Below are 22321 nucleotides of genomic sequence, written 5' to 3'. Positions count from 1 at the left end.
ACGATAATCAAGTTTTTGATTGCTGTAAACTTATTTAATGAATATCTTGGATATGAATATTAGATAACAAATTTAATTTTAAACAATAATTTATTTAAAAAATATATATATTTATTATCAACTGTTATTTGTAAAATACTGTATATACCGGTATATATATATAATAAATAAAAATATTATTATCATTAACGATAATAATAATAATTATTATTATAGTGATACTATGCTTACAGTATTTTAGAGGTATTTCTAGATGACGTTTTCATTATGTATTATAAAATTTATAATGTGATCAATATAATGACAATTACATTTTTAAAAAATAAATTGATAAAAAAAATAATATATAAATATATCTTAAATTATATCAAATTTACATGTAATATAAATAGTATAACAAAAATTAAATTTAATTAAAAAAGTCAAATACTGTAATAATAAAACTAATATTTTTATTTTATATTTATATAATTTTGAATTTATTTATTTATTTTAATTAATTAATTAAGTATTAATTTTACATCTATAATTACAAATACATTATTGATGTAAACCTTAATTAAAAATAGTATTAATTAAAAATAATAGTAAACATTAAAAGTTATTTATTAATTAATAAATAAAACCTATTTAATAATACCGATAATTTATTGTAAAATATATTTAAAAAAAATATTTGCTATAAAATAATAATAATAATTTCACGCGACTTATAATTTAATTCAAACATCAATTCTATAATAATATTTGTAATAATTTTTGAACAGATTTCTAAAAACTTTTAGTTTTTATTTATGACAATCAAATGATATTATTTGTTAATTATCATCAATTTATGATTAGTATTATCTATTCGTTGTCATTAATAGCACCGATAGTAGTATCTGATGACGACTTTTGTATGCAAAAAGATCCGGAAAATGGTTACTCGGCTTTCAATTTTGGTAACCATTTGTTGATACAAACACACCATTTACTTAGCAATAATACGATTGTCGAAAGATTATGGGTTTATAGCGGCGGTCATATAGTCTACAACTCGACATTTAGTATAATATATTTATTTATTTAATTTTTATTTATTAAATAAATGATAAATTCAGAGATTAATGGTTTGTTTTATTTAAAAAAAATAAATATTTTTCAATTACTCTCAAATATAGACTTCTGGAAGTCATATATGATGACCATTAATATAGCCATAACTTTTCCATCCGTTTGCAAATACAATGAATCACTAAACGATTTGGTACTAATCCATGGATTAGATAAAAATGGTGAAGACATGAATGCATTCAAATCGTTTCGGACAACGAATAATGAGATTGGTTTCATTGAGATAACCAATTCGTCAGAAATGCCATTTGATTGGCCGACCAGTGGTAACGATATTAGCAAAACTGATATATTTCCCCAATTGCCGACCAAACCGGTTGAAAATCTGTATCAATATTATGCCGGTGTTTATAATCCGATCAATAGGACAATGATTATCATCATTGAAGAGGTTAGTACAATGTAGAGGAAGTGAGAGAGAGAGATAAATACAATGGGTTAGACCTGCTTATTGTTGCTTTGGGTTAGGTTTAACTAACAAATAAAATTAATTATTAATACTCACCAAAAAAAGTTTTTAAATTTTTGCACAAATAAAACAAATAAAAATCATTTTGCTTAGACTTTGGTTGACAATGGATCTGTTGATTACAAATATAAGATGATGTATAGACAGCTACTATCTGATGGCAATTGGACCAATTGGACAGATAAGCGTACTTTTCTTAATTATCAATCACTGTTTACACTTAACAATACACTCTATGGTATTATACATGAGCCGATCGATAACTATATGATAGTTAGGTTCAATAAAAATATGGATATTGAAGCAGAAATTGTATGATATATTTTTTTATTGAACAAAAAGAAACTTTAAAATCTAGTTATTAAATAAATTTATTTGTGTTTTTTGTTGTTGTTGTTGGTTGTGGTATAGGGTTCGGTAAAACAAGTGTTAGGTGGCTGTCCATTGATAACACCAAATACTATATCAACAAAAACAATAACAACAGTCATCCCACAAGATAACAGTTCAAATATATTGCCAACTGTATTGTCAACTGTATCGCCAACTTTATTGTCAACTGTATCGCCAACTTTATTGCCAACTGTATTGTCAACTGTATTGTCAACTGTATTGTCAACTGTATTGTCAACTGTATCGCCAACTGTACCGGCATTAGTATCGACGACAAATGTATCGGTGGTAAACAACACAGGAATGGATGATTGCAAATTCAACTGTAATGGATCAGATAAAACCAACTGTCCCTATAAAACAATAGTTATAATGTTGTTAATATTATTACCGATATATTTCTGTTAACATTTGTTAATTGTATTGTCGATTGCTTTAATGTGATATTAGATTTTATTTTTAAATGATTTAAACTATTATTTTTTAAGTATTCAAATATGTTAATAATTTTAACATAAACTTAGTTAATCTTTTTCAGATATTGTAAAATATTCACTAAAAATATTTGATAATACTATTTCATTTTTAAAAAAAATTATGTTATATTATAAAATATTTTTTTTATATATACTGTATATACAGAATATTTAGTTTCTAATAGTAAAATAACTTATATCTGATATTATTTATTTTTACACTTTTAGATGTTTTCAATTGTTAAAATAGTCAATAATAACATAATTTAATGAAACTATTTGTAAATAAATTCCATAAAAACTAATTTGAAATTATAATTTCATTTATTATTTACTACTTTTTAGTATTATTTACTACTTTATAGTATTATTTTCTATTTTTTAGTATTACTATAGATTTTAAAGTATAATAGATATAATAACTGTAAGCATGTTATTCATAGACTTTAATAACTAATTCAATACAATAAGTATCTAATGATCAGTGATATATCCTAAACACTAAATACTATTCACATAAATTACACATTTTGTTTATATGAGATATACTGTAATTAATATACAGTACTAACGCCCAGATTAAACGTGATCTACCTGTGCATAGCCACAAAAAATATAGTTAATTGTAAGGATTTATCTAATAAATTAAATGATGTTATAAATTATAACTTATACTATACTGGTATTTTTATGTGCATGAATGTCATTGATTTAAAAAAAAATAAAAATAAATATAACATTCAATTGTGATATTTGTATTATAATTCAATAAAAATTAAGTTGTATGTTAAATGTGTTAAGATATATGATAATAAATATTTGCCAATTAATGTATAGTACAATAAACTTGATTGATTTTTATAATGAAATAATTAGTCATTTGATTATTTTCTAATTTATTTGTAGTAGTTATCGATTACACATAAAAAACATATTTCTAAATAAATAATATTAACTAATGTTTTAAATGTTAATTTAGTCAACAAAAGATATATATATATATATATATATATATATATATTAATATATTATTTCTAAGTCAAGTCACTTATAAAAATAAAGTAAAACTAAAATATAAGAAAAATTGTTTTATTAGATTTTTTATATTTACAAAGTAAATATTTATATTAAAAAAATTTATAAATAACAAAAATAATGTTTTTCTTAAATATCTAATTGATAATCTTAGAAAATAACTTTAAAATTAAAAAAAACTAAATTAATAATAACTGACATTTACCTTGACTTAAAAGTCTGTTTAGATATTTGCCTAACAATTATCTATATTATTATTATTGAATACATAGAAATGATAAGAAAAACACTAAATATATATATATATTTATAAACTAGCAATCAGTGTCTGGAAAATGAAAAATATATTTTTTTCAGGAAAAATTGATACCACTCTTTTTCATAATAAACAAAAAAAATTTATTAAGTATTTTTAACACTAAAATACTAAATTTTCAAGTTTTTTCTTCTTATAATACATTTATTAAAAATTTAAAATCATACACAATATAAAAACACATGTTATCAAATGCACATATCATTTTATTTCAGTCTAAATATAATTTATTTGTAAATCATATAAATTAAACTCAAAGATTAGAGTCATATATATACATGTATATAATATTCATATAGTGAAAGCTCATCGGTGTGTCTAAAAATAGATACATTTTTAAAAATATTTAATTCAATGTCTCTCTCTCTCTCTCTCTCTCTCTCTCTCTCTCTCTTTCTTTCTTTCTTTCTCTCTCACTTTTGGCACAGGTATTAACGTCAATAGGTAATGGCATTGATGTCATTCCCTAGTGGACTATATTAAGTATATTTTAAAAAAATAAACATTTGAATTTATTTCAACTCAGCTATCTATCTCATACAGAGCACTGGTAGGTTTTTTTTAACTAAAAAAAACTAAGTTTAGTTAGTTAATAAATTTTCAGTATATACCTGTATGTAAGTTTTCTAACAAAAATAAAATAAATAATTTAGTTATAATTAAGAAAAATAAATTTAATGATTTTGTTTTTACGAATATTTCATTTTTTATGTAAATAATAATCAAATTTTATATACAGTATATAATCTATTAGTTAAGCAAACTTTTATTAGATATTATATGAAATTAAATATTAATATTCAAATAATTGACAAGTATTTTTGATTTTTTTGAACAAATTGTTAAATTATACATTGATTTAAATAATGATATTTTTATAAACATTTATTTTATTTATTTTGTTGTATAATTAATTTCAAATATCTTATTTATATTCGTTAAAACTTTCCACATATAATTGTTGATTAATATTTAACACATAAATCTTGAAGTATAATCTTATTTGGAAAGAAAACTCAAAAAATCAAAAAAATGTTTATTTTTTTACAAAAAATGGATTTTCCAACTATTGCCATAAAATTATGTAATAATTTTTATAACTAAATCAGTTTATTATCATTAAACTTATAATTATAGTTATATAAGACAACTACAGTATTTAAGACTAATAATAATAATGACAATAATTAGTTAATAATAATTATAATAATGAGATATTATCAGTTTTTTGTTTGTTTTAATTTCTAGACCTTAGAGTCTAATAATAAAAAATTTTTGATTTAATAAGTTATTAATAACAACAAAGTTTTAAAAACATGAATAAAAAGTTTTGTTATATATTAATTGTATTATTATTGACTGCAATCGTAATTTTATTGCTAAATGTTAATCATTTGCTAATAAAATTATCAAACAGTGAAACATTTAATAATTTTAAACGTTTTTCTGATAATAATATCAACAATAAAAAACTTAATGACAATAATAATAATAATAATAACACCAACAACTTTATAATCAAAAAACACAACAACACTACAAGTCATACGACAAACCCGAAGAGCACCGATAGCAGTAATGATCGGCCTGTTGTCCACACACTTACCGGTGCCTTAAGAGGTCGAACACTAAATGTTTTCGGGCGACCCGTTCGTGCGTTTATCGGTGTGCCGTATGCATCGCCACCGGTCGGTGCGCTACGGTTTTCTGCTCCCGAACCTGTTGACCCGTGGCCGGGCGTTCGCGAGGCCACACAGTTTACGCCTATGTGCCCGCAAATTATAATACCGAACAGTATTATCGAAATGAATTACATATCGGAAAACATTTCCGAAGATTGTCTCAGTCTTAACATATGGACACCGGACGTGCGGCCACCCGACGGCAAGTTGAGAACAGTTATGGTGTGGATACACGGCGGCGGGTTTTTGTACAACTCGGCCAACATTCACGAAAAGGACGGCCGTGTATTGGCCTCGTATGGCGATGTAGTGGTTGTGACAATCAATTATCGGTAAATAAACTTTAAAAATATTACATCTTTATATTTATTATTTTTTTGTGGATCAACTGTTTTTTATTGAATCGTTATCTTTGGGTGTATATATATATATATATATGTAGTGTCGGTGTATTTGGCTTTTTGAACGGACGCTCGGAAGAAGCACCGGGAAATATGGGTATCTATGACCAGTCGATGGCGTTGCATTGGATCCGCGACAATATCGGCTTTTTTGGCGGTGATCCCGGCCAGTTGGTACCGTTTGGCGAGAGTGCCGGCGCTATTAGTATTAGCATTTTGATGACATTCAACAGCACTCGTTATCTATTTTCGCGGGCCATCACTCAATCGGGAAGTTTTTTGTTGCCGCAAACATCGCAAACATTTAGTTACTCGAAACGGTTTGCCCAACTCGCCGGTTGTCTACATGAAATGGACAACGAAACGGCAACCGAGTTGTCCACCGAAACGGTCGACTGTCTCAAGACTGTGCCGTTTGATCGGCTAAATGAGGTATTCATTAAAACTATTTTTTTAAAATAAATAATTTGCTTAACTTTGCTGTTATTATTGAATAACTTTCGCCAAAAAACAGATATCCAATTCATTTCTCAATATATCTTATATGGCATTTATGCCGTCCATCGACTCCTACTACGAGGATATTGTAGCTCCAGTTGAGTACATCACCGAAGACAACGCCTACGACAATATGCGCGAACTGATGACCGGTTTGGTCCGTAACGAGGGCTCATTTTTTGTTTACATACTAAACCCCGAACTATTTAAACGGCACAGTTATCCGCAGCTGAAGACACTGAAAGAGACACGCGATATGTTTATTGCATTGATTAAAAACAAGACCAACATTGACGAAGATCTTCTATCGGTTGTCGCCAATACCTATATTGTTGGCCCAAATAGTGATTTACCGGAGAAGAATATCGATCGGCTGATCGACGCTTTTGGTAATGCAGTAATCAATTGTCCGACCATTTATTTAGCCGACGAATTGGCCGCCAAAAACAAATCGGTTTACATGTATTTGTATAATCATCGCCCGAAGTCTAGTCAATTTGGCGAATGGCTGGGCACTGTCCACTATACGGAAGTGCCGTTTGTATTTGGTTATCCATTGCGGAGGACCGATATTTACAGTCCGGTTGACATCAAGTTTTCCAAACGTATTATGAAAAGTTGGTCTCATTTTGCAAAGACTGGGTATTATTATTATAATTTTTGTTTGCTATTAATTATTTTTGTGTTATATTTGTTTGTTTGTTTTTGTGGCTAATTATTAGTACTGTATTACCGCAATTGGACACAAAATGGCCAGAATATCGGGACCGCAACTCGATTATGGAGTTGAGTACAGAAAATGCCACAATTATCAGTGGTTTCAATACATATGCCTGTAATTTCTATAAGACAGTCATGCAATTGAATGGTTGATATACTAAAGTATTTTTTTTATAAATAAATTATTTGAATATATAATAATATAACCAAATATTACTATAAAAAATTTCATTAAAATATATATATATTTATATTTTCAAAAAATACATTTTTGATGAATAAATTTTGTCATCGATATATTGATATCATTTAACTGTTTTATCTAATTTCATAATCGCATATTAAAATGTGGTGAAAATCTACTTTAAATACTAATAATAATATTGTAAATTTATTTGTCTTATTAATATCACTAAATGTGGTTTAAATTTAAATATATATATGTTTTTATTTTTATTGAAAAAAAAACATTTGTTATTTATAGCAAAAATTTGATTAATAAATATAATTAATCCAAATATATTTTTAATAAATGAGTTAATTATATCAGTTATTTAAATAAGAAAATACATTTATTTATTTTATTAAATAATTTATTTAGACAACAAAAAATCTATTGAATAGTTTTATAATTATTAGAATAATAGACATAAATAATAATAATAATCTATAAAAAATTTTATACTTAAATTTATATACAGTATAACTATATCTTATACCGGTATTATTTTGTTAATATAAAACAATAGAAATATTATCTAAATATTTAATTCATTGTTATGCAATAAAATAACATTACAAAAAAAATCTCACGTAAATTAACAAAATAAATAAATAATTTAGTTTAAAATAATTTACATTTATTTATGTATGTAACTGACATGCAATATATTAGTGAAAAAAGCTTATCCTAATTAGATTTGACTGACATTTAAAAAAAACAAAAATATGACTTTAAATTGTATTTCATTGTTTCTATTAATGTCCGTATATGTTATGTATGTTATGTCGGGTATCAGTCATAACAAACACATAAAGTACTGTACTTTGAATCATACTAAAGGTGCCGACTATACCACTATAACCGGTGCTTTTATTATCGATAAAATACTCTACTATTGTAATAAAACCTATTGCTATTCGACTAATATTGTACCAAAAAACCAGTACATGAAGACAATAGTAGATAATAATAATAATGGTGGACAGTATGAAAATCCGGGTGACTTTACCAATAGACTGTTTACAATGTGTAGGTGTTTCCTCCTACCCTCTCCCCCCTAAACTATACATTACATAGTTATTGTTAATAAATTAATTAATCTATTTTTTTAATGGTTACCCTCACTGACAAAATAGCTGATGGATTTACCGTTCATAGCGCCGTCTATTTTGGCAATAATTGTGAGACTGAGGAGTCATCGGCAACAATGGGAACCGTATGTGTGGACAAAGCTATGGGAAAGTTTCTGTTGATTGGCAATCATAGTGCACAGGGATTTAGTTATATAGCCTATGAACGAAATATGTACGACAATTATCCTGTAGATAATCCAGAGAATATGCCATGGAAGTTGGCTCCACGGGGACAGTTGACCGGCAAATTTTGGCCTAAAGTTAAACCAAATTTGTTCACCAGTTTTGCAGCCAATACCAAACCGATTACAGTCTATGTGTGCACCACTACTACCACCAGTAGTGATAAGAAAAAATCAAAAATTTACTATAAGATTGTCGACAAATCGGGCGATTTTCATACCAACTATACGAAACTAATGGCACCAAAATCGTATACCGGACTCGTCTACTGGAAAAACAAATTGTACGGTATGGCCAAAGACAAGTGGTATTTGTTAGTACAGAAAAACAACAGTTTTGTTGAAAACGCAACGGTATGATAGAGATAATCATATACTTGTATATATCATATAACTCTGCTGTAAATTGAATTGAATCATCTAATTATGATTTTTTTTGTTATTGTAGTACACAATGAAAGAGTTTTTCAATTGTTATGATAACTCAACTCTTTTGTTAAACATAACTAAAAACAGTAAAATCATTGACAACAATAACTATACAACTAATACTACTACCGGTACCAATCAGACTACGATAACAATTTTTGACGAAAATCCAACATATTTTACATCACAAGTAATATCTGATTCAGATGAGTCCGATTATACCTTAAGTTCATCGACATCGACACCAATAACCGGTACCGATAGCACCAACAACGTCAACAATCCATTGTTTTGGTTGCTATTACTAATTCTTGTCATAATTATCATCATTATAGTCATCCTCGGCATACTCTTTGGCAGTAAATAATAATAAATAAAAAAATATCATAACTGATCCCATCTTATAATACCTAATATTAATAATTTAAAATCTTCTTTTATTTGTTAGTATTAGTAGTAGAGTCTGGAAAAAAATCTGTAGGAGTTTCCCGAATCGACTCCTCATTAAAGCCTGCATCACGTGTTGTGTCCGAATCAAAGGTTAGGTCAAGAATATCATCGAAACCCAAGTCGTCGTCGCCATCGTCATCGATGTCGCCGTTGTCGCCGAAAAAGGTATCGAAACCAAAAGATACACCAATTGTTGGCAAGAAATCGACTTTACCCGAGAAAAGTATATCAATCAGATCGACCAATTGATATAACAATTTGTTTAATTAGTTTTTACCCATACATACAATAACTATTATAATAAATTACATTAAACTAATTCATCTCAGTTTGCATACAAACAAATGTGGTATTTGTTAGCATTTATTAAATATATGCAATTATTTTATTTCAGTAAATTTACACTAAAGTATACTGTAATATTAGTATTATTTTTTATAAATTTTTAAAAAATAGCTTATTTTGTCAATAAAATTTCTATTATTTAATTCCATAATAACTTAAAATAATATTTATATCTAATTGATTATTATTATTAACTGACGACTTAGGAGAAAATTTTTAAAAAAATTATTTTAAATTTTTATTTTTTATATGATATAAATATAAAAAAATATATGTATATTATTGATAAACCTTTCTAAATAGTTTAGAACTAAATTAAATAAATAAATAAATTATAATTAATGTTACTAAAAAAAAGTATGTATACTAATTATAAATTAATTATATCTACAATTATGACACATATGTGTTATTATATTTTATTTACAATAAGTGTTTATTATTATTATTATTATATATTATTAATATTATTAAATATTGAAAAATGCAATTCAATTACTAGTGAATATATTTGTAGATTAAACCAAGGTTAGTAGTTTTTAGTTTTAAATAAATTAATAAAAATTATTAATAAAAAACAATTACTGTAACCTACCTAATCAATAACAAACAAACAACAAAAGCATCGGTACGACCACTATCCCGGAGCAGTGGCCAACTTCGACAGTTTGGCAAAATTACGCTTCGGCTGATCGTCTACTATGACAAGTCGTTACTACAAAAATACAAAAACAATAAGTCGGCTCTTTATGACTACATCTATCGTGTTATGTATAGTATGGCACTTGTCTATCGTCACCGTACTCTACAGAAAGTGGCCAATTTTGCTATGAAAGTGGACCGCATCGGTGAATATCCCAAACCGATTAATGCCGTTCACGACGGCTATACTTATCGGCGATCATTTCGCAGTTGGTTTATAAATGAATCGGGCGGTCGGCATAAGTTGGCCAACAATTCAATGGTCATATTATTTACCGGGTATTATAATTATGCTGATAATAATAATTTGTAAAATATACTATAAAACTATAACTAATCTAATTTATTATGTTGTCTATCAAAAGTTATTTTTTTGCTATCATTTTTTCATTATAGATATAATTTTAGATCAAACGACCTGAGAATAACTAACTCTAAAACACAAGGTTTTTATTTTTTTTAAATATATTAAAATATGTATATTTTGTTAGTATTAATAATTCATGTGTTTGTTCAGGACTTACACTACAATAAGACACTAAATATTATCAAATAATATTAATAATTATTATTATTGAATCAATTATTTTATTAGGTTTAGCATATGTTGAAACTTCCTGTAACTGGATCTACACTAATGACTCTCGAAGTAAGTAATTTAATGATTGAATTTTATAATTATTAATTTACATTTAAAATAATATAATAATTTTTGTCAATTATTTATCTTAAACAATAAGTGGCCGAACCGTGCATACTGGTCGAGGCCCGATCCTATCGGGCCGTCTTTATTGCTGCTCACGAGTTGGGTCACACGTAAGTTATGCTATTAGTAGAAAAATTAAGGGCTAATAATTATAATTACTAAAAATATATTATTAATTATGAATTTAAACTATTAAAAAATTAGTCTCGGTATGTATCACGATGAAGGTGCCACACAAACAGTTAAATGTGGTAAAAATCACATAATGTCAGAGACTACCGGTTCCGGTAAAGTAACCTGGTCACATTGTAGTCAACAATATTTGAACAGATATATCATTGAAGCTAATAAACCAGTTAAGTATGTGATGTCAACAAAATAATTGATTTCAAAATAAATCAAATTATTTAAAAATAATTACATACATTAAAACATTAGTTAATTATTGTACAATTGTGCAGAGATTGTCTATTTAAAAATGACCATGCTCAATCATCATCAGCATCATCATCGTCGTATTCATCAGTAATTCAATTTCCCGACGATCCCGATATTAGTCCCGCTGTAAGGGATCCCAGAAATTATATGTCGACGAGTGTTGATCTTCAATGTCAGACAGCATTGGGATTGCATTTCAAATATTATCGCAAATCAAAATTTGTAAATAATTTACTTTTTGTTTATTTATAATTAATTAAATTGAATATTTAGTGTGATTTTTCTCTCTATTTGATAGAATATATGCAATCAATACATTGTTTGTACTAACGGTATGGTCAACATAGATATAGGTCCGGCCATTGAAAATACCACTTGTGGTGTCAATAGATATTGTATTGAAGGCAAATGCGATTAAAATAATTTATTTTAATGTACTTTTACAATTATAATTTATAATACAACAAATATAATAAATAAATAACTATTAAACAGTATATTATTACAAATTTTTGCAAATAATTTTTCAAATTATAAACATTTGAAGATTTTTGGAAATAATTAGTGTAAAAATTCTCAGTCTATTTGAAAATAGTTATTAAAAAACAATAAATTTACATTAAATATATTTTTTTTTAAAGTATTCAAGACCTATTCAATTAACAGATTATAAAATATGAAATAAACAGATATTAACTAAAGTTGTTAAAAAAACTAATTATAAGCGACTTCAGGTTAAAATCAGACATTTAATGATAAAATAAAATATTATGATAATTAGTAATTTAACAATTTTTTATAGCTATTAATTAAACAGTTAATTATTGTTTTTTATTTAATGCCAATATTAATTGTTTAATAATTTTCTATTAGTCTATTAGATTTACTTAAACTTTATCTTACAATTATTTTTAAAATATTAGTATATTTTATTTATTTAGTAGTTTAATATGAATATTTTTTTTAGTTCAACTTTATATACTTAATATTAATTGTTTTAATTTTTACAATCAATTTATTTATTTTTGTTATTAAAAAATTGGTTCTACTATTAATTATAAATATTATTATCACATATATAATATTTATATTCATTAATTTATTATTAATAAACTTTATGTACATTAAAAATCAAATAGCATTTATTTTTAAAATAACATTTTTACCAAAATATATGTATTTTTGGTAAATCTTATAAAACTATCTAAAGTTATTAGTTAAAGTTATTAATATTAATAAAATTAATTAATTAATTATACGTAATCATTATATAAGGCATGTAAAGTATGTATGTATACAAATTAATTATAATATTAATTATGACACATATGTGCTATTATATTTTATTTACAATAAGTGTTTATTATTATTTTTATTATCATATATTATTTATATTACTAAATATTGAAAACTGCAATTCAATTACTAATGAATATATTTGTAGATTAAACCAAGGTTAGTATTTAGTTGAAAAAATTAATATTATTAATGAATATATCTAATATAATTGTAAAAACAATTACTGTATAAATACAGTATATCTATGGTACTTTAACTAACCTATCTAATTAATAACAAACAAACAAAAAAAGCATCGGTACGACCACTATCCCGGAGCAGTGGCCAACTTCGACAGTTTGGCAAAATTACGCTTCGGCTGACCGTCTTCTATGACCAGTCGTTACTACAAAAATATAACAACAATAAATCGGCTCTTTATGACTACATTTATCGTGTTATGTATAGTACGGCACTTGTCTATCGACACCGTACTCTACAGAAAGTGGCCAATTTTGCTATGAAAGTGGACCGCATCGGTGAATATCCCAAACCGATTAATGCCGATCACGATGGCTATGCTTATCGGCGAGCATTTCGCAGTTGGTTTATAAATGAATCGGGCGATCGGCATAAGTTGGCCAACAATTCAATGGTCATATTATTTACCGGGTATTATAATTATGCTGATAATAATAATAATTTGTAAAATATACTATAAAACTATAAATAATCTAATTTGTTATGTTGTCTATCAAAAGTTATTTTTTTTTGTTATCATTTTATCATTATAGATATAATTTTAAATCAAACGACCTGAGAATAACTGACTCTAAAACACAAGGTTTTTGTTTTTCTAAATATATTAAAAATATGTATTTTTTGTTTAGGACTTTACTATAAGACTAAATGCTAACAAATAATTGAATCATTATTAGTATATTACTAATGATTTTATTTTTTCAAACGATTAGGTTTAGCACATATTAAAACTTCCTGTAACTGGATCTACTCTAATGACTTTAAATGTTAGTCAATTTAATGTTTAAATTTTACATATAATAATAATAATAATTTCTATATTAAAAATATTTATCTTAAACAATAAGCGGCTGATCCGTGCGCTCTGGTCGAGGCCCGATCTTTTCGGGCAGTTTTTATTGCTGCACACGAGTTAGGCCACACGTAAGTGACGCTAATAGATAAAAATTAAGGGCTAATATACTAAAAAATATTATTAATTATGAATTTAAACTATTAAAAAAATAGTCTCGGTATGTATCACGATGATGAAGGTGCCAAACAAACTGCAAACTGTGGTGAAAATCACATAATGTCAGTGTCTACCGGTTCCGGTAAAGTAACCTGGTCACATTGTAGTCAACAATATTTGAACAGCTATCTCATTGAAGCTAATAAACCAGTTAAGTAAGTGGTGTCAACAACAAAAAAATAGTTAATTAAATTTATATAATTCATAAAAATAGTAATTACATGGATTTGTCATGAAATTAGTTAATTATTGTACAATTGTGTAGAGATTGTCTATTTAAAAATGACCATGCTCAATCATCATCGTCGTCGTCATCAGTAATTCAATTTCCCGACGATCCCGATATTAGTCCCGCTGTAAGGGATCCCAAAAATTATATGTCGACGAGTGTTGATCTTCAATGTCAGACAGCATTGGGATCTCATTTCAAGTATTATCGCAAATCAAAATTTGTAAATAATTTACTATAAATTGAGTATTTACTGGAATTTTTTGTTGGAATCTGTGTTTTTTTAAATAATTTATTTTTTAAAGAAAAATATGGTATAATATTAATTTTTTGTGTAATTTTTTTTCTATATTTAATAGGATATATGCGATCAATTAATTGTTTGCACTAACGGTATTGTCAACATAGGTATAGGTCCGGCCATTGAAAATACCACTTGCGGTGTCAATAGATATTGTATTGAAGGCAAATGCGCTTAAAATATTGTCAAAATATTAGCATATAATATATTGATATTTTATTGTATTTTATTATATAATTTACTTAACAAAAATAATAAATAGATAACTACTAAACAGTATATTAGAGATACAGTTAATAAAAAATTATTATAAACATTTTAAACATTTTAGGAAATAATTAGTATAAAAATTCTTTTGTAATATTTGTCTATTTTTTTGTAAAAACATTAAATATGGTTAAAAAAAGATTAAGATTATAAATATAAAACAAACAGTAATTAATTAATTAAAATTGTTAAAAATAAAACCAATTATATTCGACTACTGGTCTAATATTGGCCGTCACTTCACTCACATCTGATTGTCCGCTCGCGGCTGTCGTCACCCGCATAACCATCAATTCAATCGACTGTCCATCGATTAAGTTATTCATTGCGTCGACCAATTGGACTGCACCGGTATATTCAATATGATTTATACTTAAGATTATGTCATTCAATTGCAATTGATTTCTGTTGAATAAAAAAAATATAATATATATATTTATAGATAAATATAAACAATTTTTTTAGTTTTAAGATAACACGTTATATGAATACTGTATGAATACCTGGCATCTGTGACATTATATGTAAAACCTCTGATGACATTACCCTTCAGTATAATACCTAAACTGTTTGGCCGTTTCAGCCGATTTTGTCTTTGATTTTTAATAGCTATGTATTCATTGGCCAGAAAATGACGGCCCTTATCAATAAACGCTATAAATGATTGATTGATTGATTATTAATATAGTGCAATAAATTAAGTGTAAATTTTTTATATAATTAAAATCTAATTGGACTGAGTTTCTAACAATAATGTTTACGACAATACCTATAGCATCGGTAGCTTTGGTGGCAAAATTGATTTTCGACTCAACAAATGCCAATGAAATGCCGACCACTTGACCGTTCAGATCAATAACCGGTGCACCGCCACAACAGTTGATTACAGTTGGCGACTGATAGGCAAACATAATGTCCTCATTGATAGTAACTTGTCTATTGATTAGCCAACTCCTACTTAGCTCACCCCTACGCGGCAATGAGCATACGATGCCGTACTGTAAAGTGCCAAACATATCGGCATTTCCCAGTAATATTACTTCATCTCCAATGTTGGGCACATTTTGCGACAAATCCATGGCTCTCAGCGAACCCCTAACATAGTCTGTCATACGTATGAGTGCCAAATCTATTTGTGGATCTACATAGACTACCTGTCCACTCATTATGCTTACTGGAGTCAAACTATTAGGTTTTCCTATTATTATATCCTTTTCATAGTATGCAGTGGCTAACTGTATGGTCACATTTGGACAGTCGGACACTAGATAAAAGTTGGTCAGTACCAAACCATCCATACTGTCCACAATGATACCGGTTTCCTGTAAGTGATACGATTCGCCACAGTTTGACATTTTTTTGCTAAGCACTTTGACCACTCGGTTTGAATAATTAGTGTATAACTGTTGTATGTGTTCAGCAGTGGTCAACATTTTGGCACATCTTAGCCCAACTACTACTCCTTTTCCCGATATCCGTGTTTGACAAAACTGTTGATAATTGTTAGACCAACGATGCTGATCAAGTCTAATAGTACTACCAGTTAGTGTCGACATTATAGGTATTGTACTGTATTTTTTTGGTAGTGGAGGGAATCATACAATAAAAGTTATTTCAAAATTAATATTTGCTAATTACTGAGTATTAAATGATAAATTTTTTTTAATTTTAAACTCAAACCATTGTATAATAGTTTTCCACTGTATATTAAGTGCCAATCGATGATACATTTGTAAATATATTAAACAGTATATACAGTATATTGAATATTACTAATTAAAAAAATCAAATGAAAATAAAACAAAATTTTCAATTGAAAAATTTGAATCAATTATCAAATTTAAAAAAAAATATTTAAATGTTTCTATTATTATTAGAGCGTTATTATAATCAGTAATTACTAATTATACATTAAGTCATGCTATTATTGCTTTAATTATTGCTATAAAGTTATTGATTATTATTTATTGTAATTATACTTGTATTTTATAAATACAGTACTATTAGTATATCCGCATCTGTAGTTTAGTTATAAATGTTTGATTGATATAATTTATAAGATGACTGTCCACATATGCCACACCCGTTATCGCCCATATTATTAGTGGGATCATCAATGTATAAGCAATAAAAATCAGTCATTTTATGACAAAATAACAAAATAATAATAATTTTTAAAAAACTTTTTGATATCATTATTATTTGTATAATTATTTACTATAAACCATTTATTTCTGATAAACTTTAGATTATTGAATAAAAATTAACCAAATATTTATGAAAATATTTATTTATAATTAAACACACAAAAAATTTTATGTTTTTCATTAATATAATTCAAAATTTTAGTAAATATAACGGAACTAATTATGCTTTTATTTAATTTAATTATATAAATTTATAAGATAAGATAGACTATCACTTGTAAAAAAAATATTTATTTTATTTTATTATAATTTATTTATTTACTTAATAATTAGTTATATTTTGCCGTTAGCTGTTCAATAAATATGAAAATTTTTTTATTATCTAGATTATTGACATCTGATATTTTTTTCAGTTAAATTTTAGTTTAATTAAGATCTAATATAAAGTGTGCAAAATTATGTTTTATAATATTAATATGTTAGTGTTATTATTGTTTAAATATTTTAATATATATTTTTTAAAATTAATAGATCACCATATTATGGGTATTATATAAAATACAATATATATATATATATATTTATTATATTAGCTTATTTATTTTAACTAGACTATATCCTAATAAACAGCATTGGTTGTAAATTTAATAGCTATGAATATACAGTAAATACTATAGTTTAAATAATGTATAATATATTAAACAGACAAAAAAAAATATGACATAAAATTGTAAGCAATTGATTCCCCCCCCCACCCACACACACACACACAGACAGACACACACACAAAGAGCACAGGTATGTCACCCGTGGCAACAAATTGGATTTCTTTGCAAAACAAACTACAGTATTATATTATTATATATATATGCGATACAGATATTGTATAAACACACACAAAACAGTAACCATCTAACACCTGCTCCCATATTATATCATATATAATACTGTATTTTTTTATTTAACAATAATATCACTCTATATAATGACCACTAAACTGAAAATTGCAGTATTTTTTGCCGCCAATGATATCAACTATAATAGCGATAACAGTGTAGAAGCGATAAATCTGTATAAATTGGCCAACAGTTTGGCTAATCTTGAGTTCCAGTTGTTTACCGATTTTGCCAAATATACAAAACTACGATTACTCGAGTTTGACACACCGGCCGGAAACGGTAGCCGCGAGATTGAACTTTGGATATATTACGGACCGATAGCATCGAGAGATGCCATACCTGCTGTTGTATTGTATGAATCGCATGGCATTGTCCTAATTGGCGACGACCCGACTGTGCAAAAGATTTTTACAGACATAAGAAAACCAATCATTTTGTTCAAAGAGAGAACTGGTTCTCAACAACAAGAGAGGAAAGGTATGCAATATATATACAATAAATTATATACAGTATATAAGTGATGAAAAAGTGAAAGTGTGTGTGTTTTATATGACTACCCCCTTAATGCCCTCATATTATACATAATACTATACTATATATATCTGGAGAGCATAGTCCAGAAAACTTGACTTACATATTGATTATCCAATACCATTACATACTAATAGATTCAATGACTTTCCTATTTTCAATATCCATACTCACATACATAGTATTATATACTGTGACCCTATTATCTCTGGACATGTCATAGCACATGAAAAGACCGGTTTTGTTATATGTATACCCCTTTCCCCACACATAAGAAATCTGATTTTTATTTCTCACTTTCGGAGTGTATTATGATATAACTCCCGGTGCTATTGATTAATATATATATATATATATTAGATATATTGTTACTTTTATGGTATTTCAAAAAAAATTAAGCACAAATGTTGAATTAAATTTTTTATTTTGCTTTATATTGAAATACTGACCTCATAGCTAATTGAAATATTTTTGTGAATTAACTTATATTATTATTATTAATTTTATAGTTTACATGTACTAAACATAATAAACTATTTATTTAATTATGTTTTTTTGTTTCATTTGTTAAATGTATTTAAAATATTTGAATATTTTTTATATAAATTATTTTTGAATGATGTTATTTAATAAATTACAGTAAATAAAATTAATTATACCATAATTATTAGAAATGCATTTATAATATAAAACGGTTCAATTAGTTTTTATAATTTATTGATTTATAAGGAAAATTACTTTTTTCAAAATAATAGTAATGTTTGTATTTATTATTATTGTTATTATTTTATATAAAAATAATTCAGATTCTAAGCAAGGTTATTGATAATTTTTTTTAATAAATTGGCATAATATATCAAAATAATAATAATAAATTTAAGTTTAACATATTTTTAATAAAAAACTAATAACAAATATAATAATTTTCAAAATAGGTAGTCCACTGATAACAACTGTTAATTACTCGACCATTGCGGACGAGATAATCAAAGATGAGTTTAACAAATGGCTCGAAACAACAGTTTCTGTTAAATGAGATACAAATGATTAGCGAATTGGAGAAATTGGTCGCCGAAGAGAAACTGAAGACCAGAGAACAGTTGGCAAAGAGGTTGTCATTGTCGTCGTCATCGGCGGCGACGAYGACGACTACAATGACGACAACGGCTACAGTGAATCCGTTGCAAAAATTTTATGCAAACTATTTGTCAAATTTGTCGCCGTTTGGCAGCTCATCGGCAAAGTGTTGCAGCAGTTATTCACTGACCAGTGCCGGTAGTGTCGACAGTGCCGGTTGTCTCATGAGTCCCGATGGCCATCCCGACACTATCAGCACTGGTAGCTATTATTCAAGTTCCTATTATGTCAAAAGTCCAGCTTTTTTGCTGTGCGAACCCAAACAGTTAAACATAAATACGATTAATAGACAAATGATTGCTGAAACAAATGAGTTGTTAGATAACCTGCAAATTGATAGTAACTGTGCTTTGAATAGGACTTACACTATAGACAGGTCTACATCGCCTGTGCCAACTGTGCCAGTGATAACACAAACTCAGTCACAATTAGTCCAGACTGAGACTCCTGACGAGGATGTTATGTCTAAAGATATGGATTTAATACAAGTGATGAGTCAGCTAATCAATGATTTAAAATTAATGCTTGAAAGTCATCAACAAATAATTAAAGACACGAAAAATGTTACTAAAATTAATAATGAAAATAATAATAATTTAAATTATAACAAATTAGTTATTAGTACAGCACAATCCACTCAAACTAATCAAACAGTTTTTGAGGATAAGGACATACAGACAGTTAGCAATGAATCATTGAATAGAGAGCTCAGGGATGTCTATTGTCAGTATAGATGTGATGTAAGCGATAAATGTCTAATGACTGATAATAACAATAGTAGTATTGATAATAATAACATTGTAGTCAATGGCGTTACACAAACTGATTCCCAAACAGATGAGGAAAGTTGTGTTATCAGTAATAGCTATGAGCTATCAATTGGTGAGATACCATGTTTTAAGGGACGTCGTATCAGTTATTGTTAACAAACTTTTGCTAATTTTTTAAATATATATTTATTTTTATAAATATTATATTATAATAATTATACCGCAATTTATTGCTAATTAATATTTTTAATATATCCCACATTTTTTAAAAAAATAATTAGTCATTGATATTAAGTTAGATAAACTTTCTAGAAATATATTATATTAATAAAATTATATTCAATTAAATATACTGTAATTTAAAAAAGTTTAACTTAAATTATAAACTGTCGTATATAAGAGTTTGAAAATATTTTTTATGTTAAATAATAATAATAATAGTAAATTAATGTAAACATTTTAAATTTTTCCACTATTTTTGTTTTTTCTATAATAAAATTAACACTGATATTATAATTTTATTACCATTCTATGAAAATTATATATATATATATATTTAATAGTAAAGAAAAAATATGTTTAAAAATTGATAATTTTGTCACTAAGTTGTAATATTACTAAAATAATAAGAATTAAGATAAATATTTAAATATTATTATTTTTATAAATAAAAATAAATTAAATTTATATCTATGTTTAAACATAATTATAATGATTTATGTAGTTATTTAAATATTTTTATTTTCTATTAATGCTACTAATAATAGTTATAAAAAAATATTATACAATGATATTTATATTGTATAAATGAAACCTATAATTTTATAATTAATTATTATTGACGCAAATTTATCGTATATATTTTTTTTCAATACATAACGTAATTGACATTAATTTATCCAATAATAAATAAAATTTATTTATGTAATACTGTAAATAAGTAAACTACTTAAATATTGAAATTAATTAAATATTCATAACATCTTATTGATTGTTATGTTTAGTATAATACTTGAAAATTAAAACTAAAAATTTTTTTTTATTTAATTTTATAATTATTTTTACATATAGAAAAAATAAATGATTCATACAATTTGCGATTGCTTAATGCTACTGTAATATATTTAATTTTTTTACTGATTATTGTATATATATTTTTTATAATTTATAAATTATACATAATATATATGTATATATAAATATATGCGCAAGGGTATCTTAAGTTTTTTTTAAATAATAAAATAACATTAATTGCTAAGCAATTAATAACAACACATTAAAAAACTAGTTTTCAATGATTTTTTGAAATGCATATATCAGATAAAATTATTAAAAGAAATAAAAAAACTAAAAGATAAAACAATGTTTTTTTAAAAACATAATCTCAATGAACCAGATTTACATCAATGTATATGAAAAATGTGAGGTAAATAATATAACATTTTTAAAAAACTAAAAAAATATGTTTAGAAATGTTGTAATAAATAATCATTATTTTTTGAAAATTGAAAATTAAATAAATGCATCTATTGTTTTTAAAAAATTATATTTTTTACAATTGTTTTAAATATTTATTTAAAAAATAATATCTATGATAAAAATAATTATATTATTATTATTATCAATAAAAAAATATAAACAATTAAATAGATGAATAATAATTAATATCCTCAAATGTCGTTGGGCAAATATATATTAATAGTAAAATTGATTGATTACCATAAGATGCTAAGAGTATGGGGACAGTTAGATTTGCAACAGGGATGTGTTAGATT

General features: G+C 25.9%; 5 protein-coding genes across 5 annotated transcripts; 4 read left to right on the top strand and 1 right to left on the bottom strand.

The window, feature by feature from the left end:
* Nucleotides 1–807: 807 nt before the first annotated feature.
* LOC128951807 (acetylcholinesterase-1-like) lies at nt 808–7259 on the top strand. The gene is made up of 8 exons (XM_054297086.1): nt 808–1049; nt 1164–1507; nt 1679–1897; nt 1997–2344; nt 5302–5819; nt 5930–6320; nt 6403–7028; nt 7109–7259. The coding sequence occupies exons 1-8, from the start codon at nt 836–838 to the stop codon at nt 7257–7259; spliced, it is 2811 nt and encodes a 936-aa protein (XP_054153061.1). The 5' UTR covers nt 808–835.
* Nucleotides 7260–8050: 791 nt separating this feature from the next.
* Nucleotides 8051–9802, top strand: LOC128954007 (uncharacterized). Its single transcript, XM_054299570.1, has 4 exons — nt 8051–8358; nt 8466–8998; nt 9093–9432; nt 9522–9802. Exons 1-4 carry the CDS (start codon nt 8055–8057, stop codon nt 9770–9772), a joined length of 1428 nt encoding a protein of 475 aa, XP_054155545.1. The 5' UTR covers nt 8051–8054; the 3' UTR covers nt 9773–9802.
* A 563-nt stretch (nt 9803–10365) lies between these two features.
* On the top strand, nt 10366–12151 carry LOC128954013 (A disintegrin and metalloproteinase with thrombospondin motifs adt-2-like). Its single transcript, XM_054299582.1, has 8 exons — nt 10366–10396; nt 10492–10849; nt 10967–11016; nt 11166–11219; nt 11311–11386; nt 11481–11636; nt 11738–11936; nt 12013–12151. The coding sequence occupies exons 2-8, from the start codon at nt 10638–10640 to the stop codon at nt 12130–12132; spliced, it is 867 nt and encodes a 288-aa protein (XP_054155557.1). The 5' UTR covers nt 10366–10396; nt 10492–10637; the 3' UTR covers nt 12133–12151.
* Nucleotides 12152–13159: 1008 nt separating this feature from the next.
* Nucleotides 13160–14973, top strand: LOC128951798 (A disintegrin and metalloproteinase with thrombospondin motifs adt-2-like). The gene is made up of 8 exons (XM_054297074.1): nt 13160–13169; nt 13307–13664; nt 13787–13836; nt 13967–14020; nt 14102–14177; nt 14262–14420; nt 14531–14717; nt 14854–14973. Exons 2-8 carry the CDS (start codon nt 13453–13455, stop codon nt 14971–14973), a joined length of 858 nt encoding a protein of 285 aa, XP_054153049.1. The 5' UTR covers nt 13160–13169; nt 13307–13452.
* A 277-nt stretch (nt 14974–15250) lies between these two features.
* On the bottom strand, nt 15251–16794 carry LOC128951786 (probable serine protease HtrA1). The gene is made up of 4 exons (XM_054297063.1): nt 16743–16794; nt 15832–16631; nt 15566–15716; nt 15251–15467 (listed from the first exon to the last, which is right to left on the bottom strand). Exons 1-4 carry the CDS (start codon nt 16790–16792, stop codon nt 15251–15253), a joined length of 1218 nt encoding a protein of 405 aa, XP_054153038.1. The 5' UTR covers nt 16793–16794.
* Between the last annotated feature and the right edge of the window lie 5527 nt (nt 16795–22321).

The sequence above is a fragment of the Oppia nitens genome, unplaced genomic scaffold (genome assembly GCF_028296485.1).
Source record: "Oppia nitens isolate AA-2021 unplaced genomic scaffold, nextdenovo-longstitch-racon4-pilon3 scaffold11_pilon_pilon_pilon, whole genome shotgun sequence".
NCBI lineage: Eukaryota > Metazoa > Arthropoda > Arachnida > Sarcoptiformes > Oppiidae > Oppia > Oppia nitens.
Note: the sequence above shows the minus strand (reverse complement) of the source record. Positions and strands in the feature narration are given on the sequence as shown.